Source organism: Eurosta solidaginis, chromosome 4 (genome assembly GCF_040869045.1).
Source record: "Eurosta solidaginis isolate ZX-2024a chromosome 4, ASM4086904v1, whole genome shotgun sequence".
Lineage (NCBI taxonomy): Eukaryota > Metazoa > Arthropoda > Insecta > Diptera > Tephritidae > Eurosta > Eurosta solidaginis.
In genome coordinates, this window is record NC_090322.1 from 199,176,863 (window position 1) to 199,195,936 (window position 19,074).

Here is a 19,074-nt window from a genome sequence, read left to right on the forward strand (position 1 = left end):
ATTACAAAAATCCTCTTTTTCTGAAAAATCGGTTGTATGGAGGATATATGCTATAGTGGTCCGATCCGGTCGGTTCCGACAAATGTCTAATCGGACACCCAAATACACCCGCTCACCAAATTTTATCAAGATATCTCAAAAATTGAGGGACTAGTTTGCATACAAACAGACAGACGGACAGACGGACATGGCTAAATCAACTCAGCTCTTCAACCTGATTATTTCGGTATACTTAATGGTGGGTCTATCTATTTTCCTTTAAGGACTTACAATTTTCGGTTTCGTGACGAAATTAATATACCATTTCATTTTCATGAAAGGTATAAAAATAGGTAGGTACTTTGTGTGAGGATCCAAAGTTTCAGGTTTTTTGTGGTCTGCGTGTAAAAACTATGACTACGAATCACGTATTTCAACAATATATGACGTAAGCGTAACTATTTGATGAAATTTGGTGAATTTTGAAGCTTCTAGCCGTAAAAAGGGGGCAAAAATTAGAGTTTATATGGGGTATATAATATATATACCACCGATCTCTATGATTTTTTCAGACAAGAATATATGCTATATACGTAAGCATTTTGTGAAATTTGAAGCTTGCAGCTGTTAAAACGGGGCAGAAATTGCGCAAAGTTTCTTATCTGAACAATCGGTTGTATGAGATATATACTATATATACAACCGATCTCTATGATTTTTTCAGACAACAATATATGCTATATACGTAAGCAATCGGTGAAATTTGAAGCTTATAGCTGTTAAAATGGGGTAGAAATTGCGTAAAGTTTCTTATCTGAACAATCGGTTGTATGAGATATATACTATATATACAACCGATCTCTATGATTTTTTCAGACAACAATATATGCTATATACGTAAGCAATCGGTGAAATTTGAAGCTTATAGCTGTTAAAATGGGGTAGAAATTGCGAAAAGTTTCTTATCTGAACAATCGGTTGTATGAGATATATACTATATATACAACCGATCTCTATGATTTTTACAGACAACAATATATGCTATATATGTACGTAAGCAATCGGTGAAATTTGAAGCTTATAGCTGTTAAAATGGGGTAGAAATTGCGAAAAGTTTCTTATCTGAACAATCGGTTGTATGAGATATATACTATATATACAACCGATCTCTATGATTTCTTCAGACAACAATATATGCTATATACGAAAGTATTCGGTGAAATTTGAAGCTTCTAGCTGTTAAAATGGGGCTAAAATTTTCGAAAATATATATATATATATACTATATATATATACTATATATACCACCGATCTTTATGATTTTTTCAGACAACAATATATGCTATATACGTAAGCATTCGTTGAAATTTGAAGCATCTAGCTCTTAAAATAGGGCAGTAATTACGAAAAGTTCCTTATCTGAACAATCGGTTGTGGGGGATATATATTATATATACGACCGATCTCATCAATTTTTTCAGGCAACAATACGTGCAATATACGAAAGTATATGGTGAAGTTGGAGGCTTCAATCTGTTAAATTGGGTAAGATATTACAAAAATCCTCTTTTTCTGAAAAATCGGTTGTATGGAGGATATATGCTATAGTGGTCCGATCCGGTCGGTTCCGACAAATGTCTAATCGGACACCCAAATACACCCGCTCACCTAATTTTATCAAGATATCTCAAAAATTGAGGGACTAGTTTGCATACAAACAGACAGACGGACAGACGGACAGACGGACATGGCTAAATCAACTGAGCTCTTCAACCTGATTATTTCGGTATACTTAATGGTGGGTCTATCTATTTTCCTTTAAGGACTTACAATTTTCGGTTTCGTGACGAAATAAATATACCATTTCATTTTTATGAAAGGTATAAAAAGAACTCACTACCTTGACTTTAGTGCATTGAAAATAAATTAATACTCAACACCATTGTGAATGATGACAAAGTGTGATCTCTTATCTGTCAACTGTCTGACAGGCTGTTCAATATGGCTACTTTTCAGCGTTTTGACAGGCTGTTTAATATGGCGGCGCCTATCTTCAGCGGGTGATAGAAAGAGATACAGAATGAGACAGCGATAGTCAAATACGAATCAGGTGATCCAATCACTTTGGAATTTTGACGTTTATGCAGAAGAGATCACACTTTGTCATCATTCACAATGCTCAACACGATTGAATTTTGCTGCAAAAAAATTGTTTTGTTCAAAGTAATGATGGTTAACAAGTAGTGCTGATGATTAATTGATATTAAGATTAATCGATAAATTTTAGGAGTAGGGTTAGTAAAGTACAAGGTGAGATAAGTACAATGTGGATAAAACGAAGTAAGTAAGTTGATGAAAACCAAACATTCTCCCCCACTAAGAACGACTGTTCTTGAATTGCTTAGGTGTTATCTTGTGGTTCAGGTTGTTCCTGGTCCTTGTTGGTAGACTCCATTATTGGTAGCAGACACACCTTGGATATCGGCGTTGCAGCAATTTTCCGTTGAGTAAAAGTGTAACCACCCTTACCAGTCCATCTGTACCAGGATGGGTTTGATGTACTCTCGCTAAGGGCCAGTACCCTGATGCACTTCGTTCGTGCTGCAGTAAAACAATGTCGCCAACTTCTAGGTTTCGATTAGTATGAGGCCATTTGGAACGTGTTTGTAGGGTGTGAATATACTCACTGCTCCATCTTTTCCAAAAATGCTGTTTAAGTCGTTCAACTAACTTCCACCGGCTTAAAGAATTTTCCTCGTGAGCTAGTAGATCATATTCAGATACACAGGTTGTTGGTTCACCAACAAGAAAATGTGCGGGAGTTAGCGCGTGGTTGTCGGCAAGTTGGCCGGATAAAGGACACAGTGGTCGTGAGTTCAAGCAGCTCTCAATTTGGGCTAAAAGCGTGGTTAATTCTTCAAATGTAAGTCTTTGATCACGCATAACGCGTCGCAGATGATGCTTTACGGATTTTACACCCGCTTCCCATAAACCACCGAAGTTAGGTGAGCCGGGCGGAATAAAATAAAATGCCAGGTGGTTCCTTCGTTAGCCAGTCCAGCTGCCAAATACTCGGGTAACTCTAATTTTTGAATTTCGAAGAAAATTTTAAGTTCTGTTTCGGCTCCAATGAACGTTGAGCCGCAATCAGAATACAAGTCTGTGCAACGTCCTCTTCTTGAAATAAATCTTCGGTAAGCTGCCATGAAGGCCTCCGTAGTTAAGCTGGATACTACTTCAAGGTGAATAGCTTTCGTGCACATGCAGACGAAAATGCAGATATAAGCCTTAACAGCTGGCGCTTTACGTGATGTAGAATTTCTTATTAAAACGGGCCCAGCATAGTCTAGCTCGCTGTGTTTGAATGGTCTGGTAGGTTGAAGTCTCACTGCTGGTAGATCACCCATCTTTTGTTCATGCATTTTCGCAACATATTTGAAACACACAATGCAGTGTCGAAGTACTGATCTAGCCAGGCTTCGGGCAGATAAGATCCAAAATCGACGCATAACGTATGCCATCATTTGTTGCACTCCACCGTGAAGTGTTTGATTGTGAGAATCTCTAAATATGAGTAACGATATTGGATTTTGCTTAGTTAGCACTATTGGATGTTTACTCTCGTAGGCAATGTTGGCCTTAGACAGTCGGCCTCCGACTCGAAGTATATTGTTGTCGTCGAGAAATGGAGCAAGTTGTAGGAGGCGATTGGTTTTGCCTAACGTGTTTTTCTTTGATAAACAGTCGATTTCAATTGCAAAGTCGACACGTTGGACTACTTTAACGATAGTGATGTGCTCGCTTTAACTCGTACGATTTTAAAAAACCTGTTTCGTGGCTTACATTCTCTTGCATTTGCTGTTTGCTTTTGTTCGCAGCTGATTTAAGCGTATTATAAAACCGAAGAATGTACCCTGTAATGCGAAGAAGCTTCGAAAGAGTAGAGTATTTGGTAATTAAAGAAAAATATTCATGCTTATCTGAGGTTACAGCAGTGTTGTGAAAGTTGACCTTAGTCTTTCGTTCTTCAAGCTCAGTATGTAAATTCAAATTTTGTGTCGGCCAGCGAGATGGAGATGCTATCCATGGTGGTCCATTCCACCACAGCACATGTGTGCGAGGTTTTGAAGGTGTTAGACCTCGTGTTAAACAGTCGGCGGGATTTTCGCTAGTTGAAACGTATTTCCATTGAGATGTGCTGGATTGCCGTTGAGTCTCAGCAACCCTATTCGCGACATATACTTCCCACCGATTCGAATGACTTCGAATCCAACTTAGAACAGTGGTGCTGTCGGTCCAGTAATAAGTAGTTCTAAGATTTGACGTGAAGTAAGTTTTTACTGTGGCCATTAGTTTTACCAGAAGTGTTGCTGCACATAATTCAAGTCGAGGAATGGACACGGCTTTAAGCGGCGCTACCTTTGTTTTCGATTGTATTAATTTTGATGAGAGAACGCCATCTGTACATACTACTGCATAAACTACAGCCCCGTAAGCGGCTTGAGAGGCGTCGCAAAACCCGTGTAAATCAACTGTACTTGTTTGTTTGCAGCCAATCCATCTACAAATCTTGATTTGCTCTAGCTCTCTCAAAGAGTGACGATATCGAACCCATTCTGAATGAAGTTGAGGTGGAAGCGGATCTTGTCAATCCAGTCCTTCTAACCATAATTTTTGAAATATAATTTTTGCAATGATAATGGTAGGTGCTAGCCAACCAAGTGGATCAAAGAGCATGGTCGCTTCAGAAATAAGGCTGCTCTTAGTTACGGTGGCAGAAAATTCAAAGTTAATTTTGAAGTAGAAATTATCATCTTTTGTTTCCCAATGAAGTCCAAGCGCCTTAACAAAATTTTCGGAAGTTACCACGAATGAGTGATGCTTATCAATGTGGTCTAGTGGAATAGATTCCAGCAACTCTGCCGAGTTCGAGTTCCACTTCCTTAAATTGAAACCACCACTTTTGGTAAGCATCGTCAACTGTTGGTATAATTCGGTTACCTCTTGAATAGAGTCTCCACCTGAAAGTATATCATCGACGTAGCTGTCAGTTAAGAGGATCTTACTTGCAAGAGGATTTGCTAGCTGATGTAGCACACGTATGGCCAAGAAAGGCGCTGAAGTAGTACCGTAAGTAACTGTGCAGAGTTTGTATATTTTTATTGGTTTTGTAGGAGCGTCTCTCCAGAGTATACATTGGAACAGCTGGTGTTCTTCACAGATATTGATCTGACAAAACATTTTTTCTACGTCGGCGGTAAAAGCTATGCGATGTAGTCTCCATCGAGACAATATAAGCGGCACACTATTTTGTAAAGCAGTTCCTGCAGCGAGTTCCAGGTTAAGGGAGTTTTGGTTTTGATGATGATTTCCGCCATTGAATACTACTCTTAACTGAGTAGTACTGCTGCTGTCTCTCAAGACACCGTGATGACATAGGAAATATGAGTTAGCTGGAAGATCTTGCGGATAGTTTCCGATTTCCTTCATGTGACCTAAACGAACGTACTCCTCCATAAAGTCTCTATAGAGCCTCGAAAACTCAGGTTGAGATCTGAATCGTTTTCGAGCTGATTCAGTCTTCGAAAGGCGTTAAAATTGGTCTGACTGAACGTTGGTAACTCATTTTGCAAAACAAGACGTTTGAATGTCAAGTGGACCTGATATCGACCAGTGTCGTCACGAGAGTGAGTTTCCAAAAAATGTTTCTCTACTGCAGCTTCCTCAGTAGAAATTAGCGGAAGATCCACCATATCTTCTTGTTCCCAAAACAGACGCAGTTGGTTATCGATGGAATCGATTGACGATAAATTTGCAGAGAGATTGCACTCATTAAAATTGGTTTTTACAGGACCCGAAATCATCCACCCAAAGTAGGTTTCTTGCGGTAGTAAACCACTTTCACATTTTATCATTCCCGAGAGCAAAATGTTACAATAAAGCTCAGCACCCAAAATAAAATCGACTTTATATGGAGAATTGAATTCTGGATCTGCAAGGAATACGTTTGGTAAATCCTTCAGGTAATTGGGATCGATTGCAGTAGGAGAGTATGTTGTAACCCTTGGCAGTAAGAGAAATTGGCATTCTAGATTAAAGTGCTTGTTGTAAGCTGACCGCAAACTTATGTGGGCAGCCCTTCTTGTTGTAAAAAATTGAGAACCTCCAATACCCGAAATATTTGCAGTAACGTTACGGGTATTTAATCTTAACAATTGAGCTGCATCCTCAGATATAAAAGACGCTTGAGCTCTTGATCTACAAGAGCCTTGAAACAAAATTTCCTACTGGGCGTTTCGACTATTACGCGAACGGTAGCTAGGAGTACTTGTGTACTAATATTAGTGGACAAAGTGTGAACGTTGGTTGACTGCACGGTCGCAGCTTTAGAGGTGTTAGATACGCCAGATTGGTGAGAGTTGTAAGTTGAGTTTCCAATTGAGGAATCGCTGTGAAGTAATGTATGATGCATGCTTCCACAGACTTTGCATCGTGATGTTGTTGTACAGTTACTGTAGGTGTGACCCTTACCTAAACAGTTCATGCACAGTTTGTTTTGTTTAACGAACTCCTTTTTATCCACTGCTGGCAATGCAGCGAATTTAAAACATTTATAAAGAAAACGGTTTTGTTGACAGCAGGAACAACTGTTATTGGCAGTGGCAGTTGTTGCTGTAAGTACTGATTTTGCGTAAGCACCACGCCGTAAATCTTTATGGGAATTGACAGAAGGTTTTGCCAGTTTCGCAGTAGCAAGCCCTTCATCAACAAACTCTAATGCCTTGTAGTTGAATCTAAAAATTTAAGAAATTCTTTCACTTGTGGGATGTCAGTGCTGCCGTGAAGTGATTGCTCCCATTCCTTTCGAGTTTGCTTGTGAATTTTTTGGGTTAACAAAAACATAAGAATTGGATCCCAGTTCGAGGTGTCCACCTCTAATGTTCTTAAAAGCGCCAAGCAATTGCGTGTTATGTCTAGCAATTGTTGTATAGTACGAAGACGTCCGTCTGTGTTTTCACCATTAACCAATTTTCTTAGAATTTGGTCAACGAGTTTGCGTTTGTTGTGATACCGATTCACGAGCGCAGCCCCAGCTGGTTCATAACTGGTATTTGTAGCTGGATACTCCTCTACCATTTTTTTGGGAGTTCCAGTACCCGAGCCCTTTAAATAAAAATATTTTTGCACCTGCGTTAGGTTGGAAACATGTCGCGGAACGGAATCCACTCCAAGTAGTCCCCTGAGAACGTAGGAATATCGATTTTAGGCAAGCAAGCGGCAGCTGAAATGGTATCGTTGCGTGAATTAGTGGCGGCGAATGTACTGTTTGTACCAGGTGTCGTAGGCAAAGCAAATTCCAATTGTAAGTCTAACAGTTTTGATTTGAAATTGATAAAAAGATCATAGCAGTCGTAAAAGGTCTCATCTTTTAGGTAAGGAACGTCGGCATCAGCAATAGAGTTTGCTCGTACTTCCGCGCAGATGTCGCCGTGGCATTGCTTAAAAGTACGGAACAGCAATTCAATTTCTGTAAGAAGGCCTTGTATAAGACCCGCGGTTTTTGATGCAGCGGGTTTTTCGTCAAAGTTTTTTTGGAACCTTTGTAGTTGCTTGTATGTCTTTCGCTGGTCCTCGATCATCGAATCGACGGTGGCCATTTTATAAATTTTTATAAAGTGTATAGATATAAAGAGGTTAGGTAATCCACGTGATTACTTTTCTTTACTTAGCTGGTAAGTTTGGGAATTGATGTGGGATGATTGTAGAATCAGTTATTCCCGGGTTTCGGCACCATTTAATGTTGGATAAATTAATAGAAAAAAGAACTCACTACCTTGAATTTAGTGCATTGAAAATAAATTAATACTCAACACGATTGAATTTTGCTGTAAAAAAATTGTTTTGTTCAAAGTAGTGATGGTTAACAAGTAGTGCTGATGATTAATTGATATTCAGACCAATTCTAAATATTCTCGCGGAATTTTGTTCTCGCGGATTTTTTTATTCCCGCGAAAAATTCCTCCAATTCTGTTCTCCTAGGGAGAAGAATAATTGGGGAATAGGAAATTCGAATTTTCGAAATCAGCTGTTTTGCCAATTGAAATTTTTGTTGTGCATTTTTATTTTTGTTTAAGAAATTGAAAAATTTAATTATTGCTGCGAGTTTGTTTAAAATTTAGAAATAAAATATGAACAATACACAATATTGCATTTCATATGGAATTGACTAAAATTAGTAATGAATTGGTGCCACAGCAACATCGACAAAGGAGCATAAGAAGAAGCAGACGGCGGGATAACACAAATCCGTTGGGAGTTTTCTTCTTCCATTCAGCAAAGAAATTTTCTGGCGGACAAGTCGATTTGAATTCGTCTTTCGTCATATGCCAAAATCTATTTAAGCCTTCTTAAAAAATCCTTGCACAATTTCTGGATGGCTGCATCAAATATACCAAGAGCTCTTCCGTTGCTTATGATATACTTTTCGACTTAAAATGTACATATTTTAGCACAAATTTGTACAAATAAGTTCTTTCTTAAAATAACCAATTTCCTTTAACTATTTTGATGCATTCCCTTTAATTTAACTAGTGAAAAAACTCCTATGAAATGGCAGAGAAATCTCCCTCTCCCTCACATTCATAATACCTACTTTTCTCCCGTAACCGGTTTCCGCTTTTTCGAACATTGTTCAGAATAGGAGGAAAGGGAGAAGTGAAAAAACTCACAAGGAATTTTTATTTAGAATACGAGGAATGGGAGAAGGGAAAAAACTCGTACGGAATTTTCGTTTAGAATTGGGCTGACTAAGATTTTAGGAGTAGGGTTAAGCGCCAAATACACGACACGAACATTTCCGCGAACATTCCGCAATCTTGTTCGCAGCTTTGGCCATACACCATACGAACTTTTGGCCGAACATTAGTTCTCTTTCAGACAGCGATGAATACGGACAACAATTGTGCTGCAGCAATATTGCTCGCTGTGGCAATTAAGCGTAAAAAAATGTATACATTTCAATAAATTCACTCAGAAATTTTTTATTGTCCATTTTACTTTTCCGCGCACGTCTGTTCCGTTCAGAAATTACTACGATTATGAGCTATTTCGCCATACACGCACGAACAGTTCGCGCAAATGTTCGCCAAAAATTAAAATATTTTGATTATTGGCGAACATTTGCGCGAACTGGCAAACACCACCATACACGACAGAAAACGTCGCAGAAACATGACATAACGGGAATGTTCGCGGAAATGTTCGTGTCGTGTATTTGGCGCTTTAGTAAAGTACAAGGTGAGATAAGTACAATGTGGATAAAACGAAGTAAGTTGATGAAAACCAAACAATCGTTTCCCACGCCGATGACTGCACAATAATGACCACAGGCCCAGGCCCACAGATCGATGAGTTTGCAACAGAATAAACGGCTACCTCCCTGATCTCTCCAGTTTTTTCGCCTCGCGCAACCTGGCATTATCACCGACTAAATCTTCGGCGACCTTATTTACAACATGGACGTCCCAAATGTCGACAATTTTGAACATCCACGTCGATGGCACTACGCTACCGACTGTCCTACACCCCAAAATCTTGGGTGTGAAGTTTGATCAGGATCTACATTTTGGTGAGCATGCAGCCGCAATTGTAGGGAAAATCCAGAGCCGTAATAAAATCCTAAAATCTCTTTGTTGGCAGTACTTGGGGAAAAGACCAGACGATTGCATGCTACGCGTCTCCTATATGGTCGCCAAGCATAAAAACTACTCACTGGAAGAAGCTACAGGTCTGCCAAAATACTGCTCAGAACCGCCACGGGCTGTCTTCTTATGTCCCCAGAACACCACCTGCATAATGAGGCGAGAATACTCCCCATCTGGGAGAGAAATGAAATGCTAACCAAACAGTTCCCGTTGAATACCCAGAAACCTGGGCATCCCAACAGACATCTGATTGACGAGCCAATACCGTTCAGGGGCTTAAGGAGTCATCTCCGTAAGCAATATGAGGAAATACAGCACCTGCGAACTCAGCCGTATGAAGCCAGAAAACACAAGCAGTTCCTCAGCGAACTCCACAAACAGGCGTCGGACTTTTATGCCAGGAACTGCACGGTAAATCCAGTACTCAAAGAACAGTACCCAAAACTTGCGGAAGAGGAACGCATACTACCCAGGCAAACGCGAGTCACTCTAGCTCAACTTCGTTCTGGATACTGTAACAGGTTAAACTCTTAGCTATCCAGAATCAACCCCGACATACAAAATGTATGCCCCGCTTGCAATGTGTTCCCACATGACACCAACCATCTCTTTAGTTGTAATGTGGAACCAACGCCTCTAACACACCTCTCATTATGGTCCACCCCTGTTGAAACTGCAAGTTCCTTGGACTCCCGTTAGAGGATATTGATGACAATTTGTGATCGATCGGTCGCACCTATTGGATGGGGCGAAGCACTGCCACAACAACAACAACACCAACAACAACACCACCAACAGCAAGTGCAAAATATGTAAGATCACTCAGCACAAATCAGCTGTTGGGATAACACCAGAGCCCGTATTACATTTTACGATCGAAGTATTACATATGTATATGTGTATATATATGTATCCATATATGGGTATGTGTGCGACAAAACTAAAAATGCAGCATTACAATGATTTCAAGTGATTCAACTTGACACACAAGTTTACGCTAACCTGAAAGATCAACGTGCAAAACTTGTACGAATCGAACAGTAAACAAACCCCCAAAATTAAATAAAAATTTATAAACGCAATTGCTTTGCAAAAGGGCTACTTACACGACACATGTATGCATGTATGTATGTATACAGCGCCAACCGCAATCGAAGACATCACTATAAAGTACAGAAAAGAATAATTGATGCACATTCTCACTACATAAGTCTTGATTTTGAATTAACATTACTTGAGACAAATTAACAAAAAAAATTACGGTGGATTTTTTTATTCTCGTCTAAAATTTCCATTTATAAAAATTCACTACACTTTTGCCCCTTTTAAAAACTAACTGTACTTATCACCTGATCGATGATGGGTAAATAAAAAATAGGGTTGTCAAGTATGGAAAACTTTCGTTTGAGATATTTGCATTTACAAACCATTGTGGATAAAGGGCCAATTAATGGAGACATAACCATAAAACCATAACCAGATAAACCAGCTGATCGAACGTACTTTATGGAAATCTATGTAATCGATTAATGGTGCCATACCATAGCCCTAACGCCATAACCATACCATAGCCAACCAATTGGTTTTTGGTTTCTCGCCATACCCATAACCTAAAAATATTTGAGTTGGTGAACTTAATAACTTTTTGTAGATTTTATTCATTGTTTTGCATATTTTATGACCAAGAGACTTATTTTTTGGGGAATATGATTGTAATTTTTTGCGTTTTCATTTTTATGAATTTTTAGGTTAAGGCACCATTAATCGATCACATTGGAGTTGGTTATGGATATGGGTATGGTTACGACTATGGCGTTAGGATTAAGGAAGTTTAATTAGCTCTTAAGGGCGAATTAATGGTACAGCTAGAGACATAGGTGCTTTATCGGTAACCGTATCGGTAACCTTTTAACAGCTGATTCGACCAACCTTATGAGAATCAATGCAATCGATTACGTTAGGGATACGACTACAGCGATACGACATACAGCACCAATGACTCCCGCTTAAATTATAACCATAAAACCATAACCAGGTAAAACAGCCTATCTTAAGCGCGAATTAATGGTGACTTATAACCATAAAGCCATAACCAGATAAAACAGCTGATCCAACCTACCTTATGGAAATCAATCTAATCGATTAATGGTGGCATACCATAACGCTAACTCGATTACATTGATTTCCTTAAGGTAGGTTCGATCAGCTGTTTTATCTGGTTATGGCTTTATGGTTATAAGTCACCATTAATTCGCCCTTTAAGCTGGAGACATTGGTGCTTTATCGGTAACCGTATCGGTAACCTTATAACAGCTGATTCGACCAACCTTATGGGAATCAATGCAATCGATTATTGGTGCCGCTAAGGTCGTAACCGTATCTTAGCCAACCAATTGGTTTTTTGTTTACCGTCGTAACGATAAACAGCTGATTACGTTAGGGATACGACTACAGCGATACGAAAAACGGCACCAATGACTCCCGCTTTATGGAATTCAATGTAATCGATTAATGGTGCCATACCATAACACTAACGCCATAACCATACAAAAGCCAACCAATTGGTTTTTGGTTTGTCGCCATATCCATAACCTAAAAATATTTGAGTTGTGAATTTAACAACTTTTTGTAGATTTTATTCATTGTTTTGAATACGTTATGACTAAGAGACTTATTTTTTGTGGATTATGTTTGTATTTTTTTGCGTTTTCTTCATTTTTATGAAGTTTTCACCATTTTTAGGTTAAGGCACCATTAATCGATCACATTGGAGATGGTTATGGATATGGGTATGGTTACGACTATGGCGTTAGAGTTAAGGAAGCTTAATAAGCCCTTTAGGAAGTTTAATTGGCCCTTTAAAGCATACATTTTCAATTTGATATTTCTAAAGGTCTTTAGTCTAGACTGTGTCGGTTCCCATACGAAACAAAACAGTGGAAAAAGTGCGCCCCTAATATTGAAGGTTATGTCAAGAGAATTTTGAAAAAAAAAACCCGTTTTCGATTTTATCCTTGCATATACAAACGAAATTGCTTTTTTTTCATTGTTTCTAGGTTATTTTACATCCAATTTTTTAATTTTACATGCCACTACCTAAATTTTTTATATTCATATAATTTTTACTTGCAAAGCTGTATAATTCCTTCTAATGCCTATTTCAGCTCTGCAGCCGTTTTTACGCAGTCGTTGCTTCATAGAGTGGCATAAAGAAAAGTATGTTTGGGGCTAGAACTAGTTTAGCATTCAAAACTATAAGAAACCGATTAGACCTGAAAAGGACGCTAGAAGGAATAATGCATCTTCTCAAGACAAATATATTTTAAAAAACGGATTTCAGAATCGGAAATTGCAGACCCTTTCAACATAAGCTTCAAATTCTATTTTTTCAAATTGTGCTTAAAGGTTTTTAATTTTCAGTTATTCGAGAATTAGTGAAAATCATCTTATATATGTTATTACACCTACCATAATTTAATTAAAGTTTTTGTTATTAATAATTCATTCTTTTAAATCGTTTTCTTTTTTATTATTATTTTTTTAAATCGTTTTTTTGTTGCACGAAACACTTTGTAATCGTCATTTTTTTATAATGCGATATTAAAAGCTTGTCCAAAAGTATTTCGCCAATTATTGCTCTCCCTGCTTTGCTTTAAGGTTTTCCGCTTTGTGCTTAAAAAAGGAAAAATTGTTTTGTTTGTTATTGCTTCGTGTCATACGCAAAAATTGCTAAACGACAACGAATACTACATTTTAAATTGGTGAAGAGTTTATATTTGTATTATTAATTAATCTAATACATACATAATACCTTATAAGTGGTCTAAAAAAGATTTCATATGCAAATTATATGTAAGTATTGGCCTAAAGTATCAGCTCAATAGAGATAGATTTGGGATTGGTAGTACATAACGAAATTACATAAAGTATTTTGTTTAGAAATTAGTAAATAAAGTTGTATAATATGCAAACAATTTGTGATTTTTCGTTTTGTGTTAGTTACTTTTTTGCCTTTTTCTTCTCGAATATTTCGCTCGCTCTCGCTACATCTGATCTACGCCAATTTTTTGGTTGTATGCATAATGAGTTTTTATTTGTGTTTATTACAACTGATCCAAATACAAAGTAGGCATGTATTTATTAAGTCAATCTGCTCCCTTTAGTTTAAATATTATTGTAGTGTTTATTGTAATTGTTAATTTGCGCATGCAGTAAGCGCTTATATAAATGATTTCTCAAATTATTTTTATTTTCTATTTTCATTGTTCGAACGTTGCCCTTTGCCCTCCTCCAACATGCTTTTATTGCTATTATTTGTTTTATCCAGTTTAAACTTTTAATTTCAGCGTTGAATAGATGCGTTTATGTATGCGTGTACTTATGAATGTGTATGCAGGCATTTAGAAGTTATCTAACAGTTGAAATTGGTGCTACTGCCAATGCGCTCATTTTGATGTTCACATTATTGTTGCTGTTATTGTATGTAAATATGTCTGTAGTTTAAAGTTGTGTTGCATATCAGATCCATATTGCAATTGTATTACAAATCCGCAGTCTTTTCATCAGCAGACACAGCATTGAAATATGATATCTCATCAATAATAAGATGATTTTTTGGTGGTGCGCTATCTATAACTATGTCTTTGAAGATGCGTGCGTACTTGAAACGTTCCTGGCACGTTGCCCTATATTGCTTTAATTCCGCTTCACACTCGCCAAAGCAGCCAAAACGCAATGCATCATAAATTTTCGAGGCTTCCTTTGTATTTTAAAGGGGGAAACAAAAAAGCAATAATTAACAACTGATCAAAAAAATAAAAATAAAAAAATTAAGAAGTTTTAGTCCAAGAGCTGGTGTATCTTATAAATTGTAATAATTTACAATTCTTGCGATTTTTACCACTAGAGGTCAGAATTTTTGCGAGCATACATATATCGACAACTACTCACTTCTAGTTTAACTTTGTTAATGTCAAATGAGGTAATTAACTTGATGGCCGCTTCTCTTTTACTTGGATCCAATTCGTACGTGATGCGCGCACCCTCATAAAGATGCATTATGGAAGCACCATTTTTCGCCACAAACTCATCATTTAATTGTGGCACACTCTTTGTACCTATCAGTTCTTTGGTGGCCTTGTCTATGACAGTTTTAATGCTGGCATTTATTTCGCTATTAGCTGTTAGTTTAGGCAATGCCTGCGCCAACCTAACGATGCACGCATGCACCGATGAATGCGTAGGATCTATGGCCATCGCACGTCTAATGGATTGTAACATTAATAGAATTTTGTTTTTACGGCAGTATATTTCGAATGCCAATAAATGCGTTTCAATACGATCTTTAGCCAATTGTTGTAATGGTTTAAGGAACTCAATAGCCTTTTCCAGTGGATCTTCTGGCCGTTCAAGTTTATCAGGTATAAGCTCATCCAATTGAGGCGCTTCGGGATCAGCTTCCTGATTTGCTTGTTGTTTAGATTTTTGATGTTGCTCTCGCTTCACTTGCGCTTGTGCTGCTTGTGCGCTTTCAAGTTCGGCTTTCTTCTTTGCTTTACGTTGTTTACTGCGTAATTTTTTTAGCTCTGATGGCGGGAGATTTTCTGTCGAATATTTAAAAAAATTTAGCTGTATGGTAAATAAATAATTTATTTATTTATACCTGAATCGATTTCCTCTATAGTTTCTTCTGATTTAAGTGGTTTATCATATAAACGTATGTACACCTTTTATGGAAATAGAATGCAATTTTTCAATTGCCTGCATAAAGTCAGGGAAGAAATCATTTTTTTACTAACCTCTATGGCACATTTTGCCGCCTTAAAATAGAAAGGATGACGACGTAGCACATCTTCCAGTCGCAGTAATGCAATATAAGCGCGTAAAGTCATTTTACGCATACAATACGTATGGAAATCGAATTGATCTTCAATAATCTCGGAAAAATGTCTATCTACTTCATGACACTTCTTTAACGCATCACCCCAGCGTCCCATACGCTGATAAGCTAGTGCACACTCTGTTTGGAACCACATACATTGCATTTCATTTAGATTCTCCATTGCAGTTACACCCTCACGTGTGAATTTCGAACAAATTTCTTCAGCCTCCTTGACCAAATTGGCACGCAACATATATTTGGCGCATTTTGAGTTAATGTAGCTACACAAATTTTTATATATTTTTTAACAAATAAAAAATAACCAATTTACTATGTATTTACTCACCGATCTGCAGTATCCATACTCTGTGCTTCATCCATCCACATATATGCTTCAACAGGATCACCGGCATGCTTATAAATGCGACCTTTAGTCATAAATAGCTCTATAAGCGTTGGTGTGTGATCTATTGCTACATTAACATATTCCAAAGCACGATCGGTGTCACGCTTAAAATCATAGTGCTGCGCAAGAAATAAAGCAGTCCACACTAGAGCTGACGCTGGTTCAACCGCCAGATTCGCATCGGCATCTTCTCTCGAAAAATGCCCTGAACGTGTCAAATTTTCGTAATACTGAAGCGCTAGCTCTTCAATAATTGCGGCCTTTTCTGGCAGACGATGCAATACACGTATGTTCACAAACAATGGTGGTACACCCTTACGTAGACCTCGGCGAAGATATGAATCGAGTGCAGCACGAAACGCAGCACCACTTGCAACATCCAATGGCAAACGTTTAGGACACATGGCGCGCGGGTAAATTTCCTCAAATTGTTTAAAAGCAATTAATTTGTCAGATGGATCTGTATATTGTCGAGCAGCAAAATATTGAGAATAATATAGTGTGTTTTCGGGATTACGACGTATCAGCTCTTCAAATATACGTACAGCCAATGCAGGTTGGCCCAGCTTAATATATAAGTCTCCTATTGACTCTTGAACGGCCAATGTATCAACGATTTGACTTTCATATTGTCTTAGATGATCTAAAGCGCGCTGTAGATTGCCAGCCTCTATAAGAATTTGATTTTGGTACAACAAAAGCTCTGAATTCCGATAATCGTGCGTTTCCTGTGTAAACAAATATATCAAATTTAAAATATACTCTTTCCGAAAAAAATTTATACTCACTATCGAAGCTTGCGATTGGCTAAATGTTTCCAGAATGCTATTAGCCATTTCAAGATCACCAATTAAATGATAGCTCATAGCAAAACCAATCCAGCTGGCATGTTGCGAAGGTCTCAAAGTAAATAAATGATGCCGTGTTTCCTTATAGCCCTCAAGATCACGCATTTGTATCTGCAGTAGCGATAAGTCTTTAAGGATTTGTAAATTATCCTTCTCCCATTTCAATGCATTACGATAGCATTTTATCGCCTCATCGTACTTTTTATCACTACGTTGCAGCAAACCGTAAACATGCCAACAAACGTGTGAGCGTAAATCCTTGCGCAACCCCAGGCGCACATACTTGTACGCCTCTTCCCTTCTCCCCAGCCCGTTGAGCGTTAAACCTTTCATTGCCAAAGTTTCACCATGTTCTGCATATTTGGGATTTGATAGAATCTGCTTGGCTAATTTTAGGCCATTTTTGTACTGCTTCATTTCGTAACATTTCTAAAGTAAAATAAACAAAAAAGGGAAAATTATTATTAATTTACTTTAACAATGATCCATGATAAGCTTTGCTTGTCATATAATTGTACCAAAACAAGATCTACCCACCCCACTACTCAGGCACAAACCGCATTTTGAGGTTATGTATTGCAATCATTTTAGCAAAGTAGAAATATAAGTTTTAAACCTTGCCGAAAATGTAAATTTGAAAATTTTACTAATTAATATACGTCCAGCTAATTAACTTTTAAGTTATGAATCGTAAATAAGTGCAAACCAATGACATGTCAAACCATCTCTGATGACTCGTAAAATCGCCTGAAATCATTTGCGCTGGCCCAGCCGATTTAGCTAGACCATATATATCACTGTCACAAAACATTTTATAATCGAAAATATGTATTCCAGGCACACCTTTATGCTAAATCTTTTAACCCACATAACTTGGAAGTTGTAATATACTACCACATACCAACAGCTTTCTGAAGAGTGCACTCTCCTTGGGCGGCAGTGGATCGCTGGAAGGCATCTCGTACACGACTTTTTAAAAGAAACGCACAATCTTCACACTGCTTGGATTATCCACGTTTAATGCAACCGAGGTAAACTTAATCTTTACAGCAGGTTCTCGCTAAGGACGGTGAAAATTTGCACAAGATTTCCGTGGAAACTTGACCACGAGCAAAATTGAGATGTCGATCTGTGTTCGACAGCAAAGAAGAAGCACAGTACAAATTTTTTGATTGTCAAACTTTTTAATTGTCAATCATTGGACCTGCGATGCCAGACTGAACTTTCGTTCAAAAATTAAATTTTTCTAAATAAATCAATTCTAGCATGAGTGTATTTTATATTTACTCGTGTCTGAGATAAAGGATAAACTGCAGCATTGTGCGCTGATAGATGAGTTGACTGCATGTTTTTGTATGGGGATCATCAAATAGGTTATTGTTATGTATTCGGGCCATAAGGGCAAATGAAACTTCCTTGACCCTAACCCCATAGTCATAACCATACCCATATCCATAACCATTTTCAATGTGATCGATTAATGCTGCCTTAACCTAAATATCGTATCCAAAACAATGAATAAAATCTACAAGATCACCAACTCAAATATTTTTAGGTTATGGATATGGCGAGAAACCAAAAACCAATTGGTTTGTGGATTTGGTATAGTTATGGCGTTAGCGTTATGGTATGGCACCATTAAGGCCTTATTAAACTTCCTTAACGGCCAATTAATGGTGACTTATAACCATAAAACCATAACCAGATAAAACAGCTGATCGAACCTACCTTATGGAAATCAATGTAATCGATTAATGGTGCCATACCATAACGCTAATGCCATAACCATACCACAGCCAACCAATTGGTTTTTCGTTTTTGGTCATATCCATAACCTAAAAATATTTGATGTGGTGAATTTATTAACTTTTTGTATATTTTATTTATTGTTTTGGATACGTTTTGACTAAGAGACTTTTTTTGTGGAATATGTTTGTAATTTTTTGCGTTTTCTTCATTTTTATGAAATTTTCACGATTTTTAGGTAAAGGCACCATTAATCGATCACATTGGAGATGGATATGGATATGGGTATAGTTATGACTATGGCGTTAGGGTTAAGGAAGTTTAATTTGGCCTTTAACCCTAACGCTATAGTCGTAACCATACCCATATCCATATTCATCTCCAATGTGATCGATTAATGGTGCATTAACCTAAAAATCGTGAAAATTTCATAAAAAACAAAGAAAACGCAAAACATTACAAACATATTCCACAAAAAATAAGAGTCTTAGTCAAAACGTATCCAAAGCA

At 37.7% G+C, this 19,074-nt stretch overlaps 1 protein-coding gene and 1 long non-coding RNA gene across 2 annotated transcripts in view; both read right to left on the minus strand.

Moving 5' to 3' along the window:
* LOC137250875 (uncharacterized) overlaps nucleotides 1-11,711 on the minus strand; it is a 407,751-nt gene extending 396,040 nt beyond the window's left edge. The window contains exon 1 of the long non-coding RNA XR_010953109.1: nucleotides 10,790-11,711. This is a non-coding gene — a long non-coding RNA (uncharacterized lncRNA). The remainder of the gene's footprint in view (nucleotides 1-10,789) is intronic.
* Nucleotides 11,712-13,371: 1,660 nt separating this feature from the next.
* Nucleotides 13,372-17,974, minus strand: Naa15-16 (N-alpha-acetyltransferase 15/16). The gene is made up of 7 exons (XM_067784523.1): nucleotides 17,720-17,974; nucleotides 16,759-17,247; nucleotides 15,911-16,698; nucleotides 15,482-15,845; nucleotides 15,346-15,409; nucleotides 14,634-15,286; nucleotides 13,372-14,442 (listed from the first exon to the last, which is right to left on the minus strand). The coding sequence occupies exons 1-7, from the start codon at nucleotides 17,774-17,776 to the stop codon at nucleotides 14,224-14,226; spliced, it is 2,634 nt and encodes an 877-aa protein (XP_067640624.1). The 5' UTR covers nucleotides 17,777-17,974; the 3' UTR covers nucleotides 13,372-14,223.
* Between the last annotated feature and the right edge of the window lie 1,100 nt (nucleotides 17,975-19,074).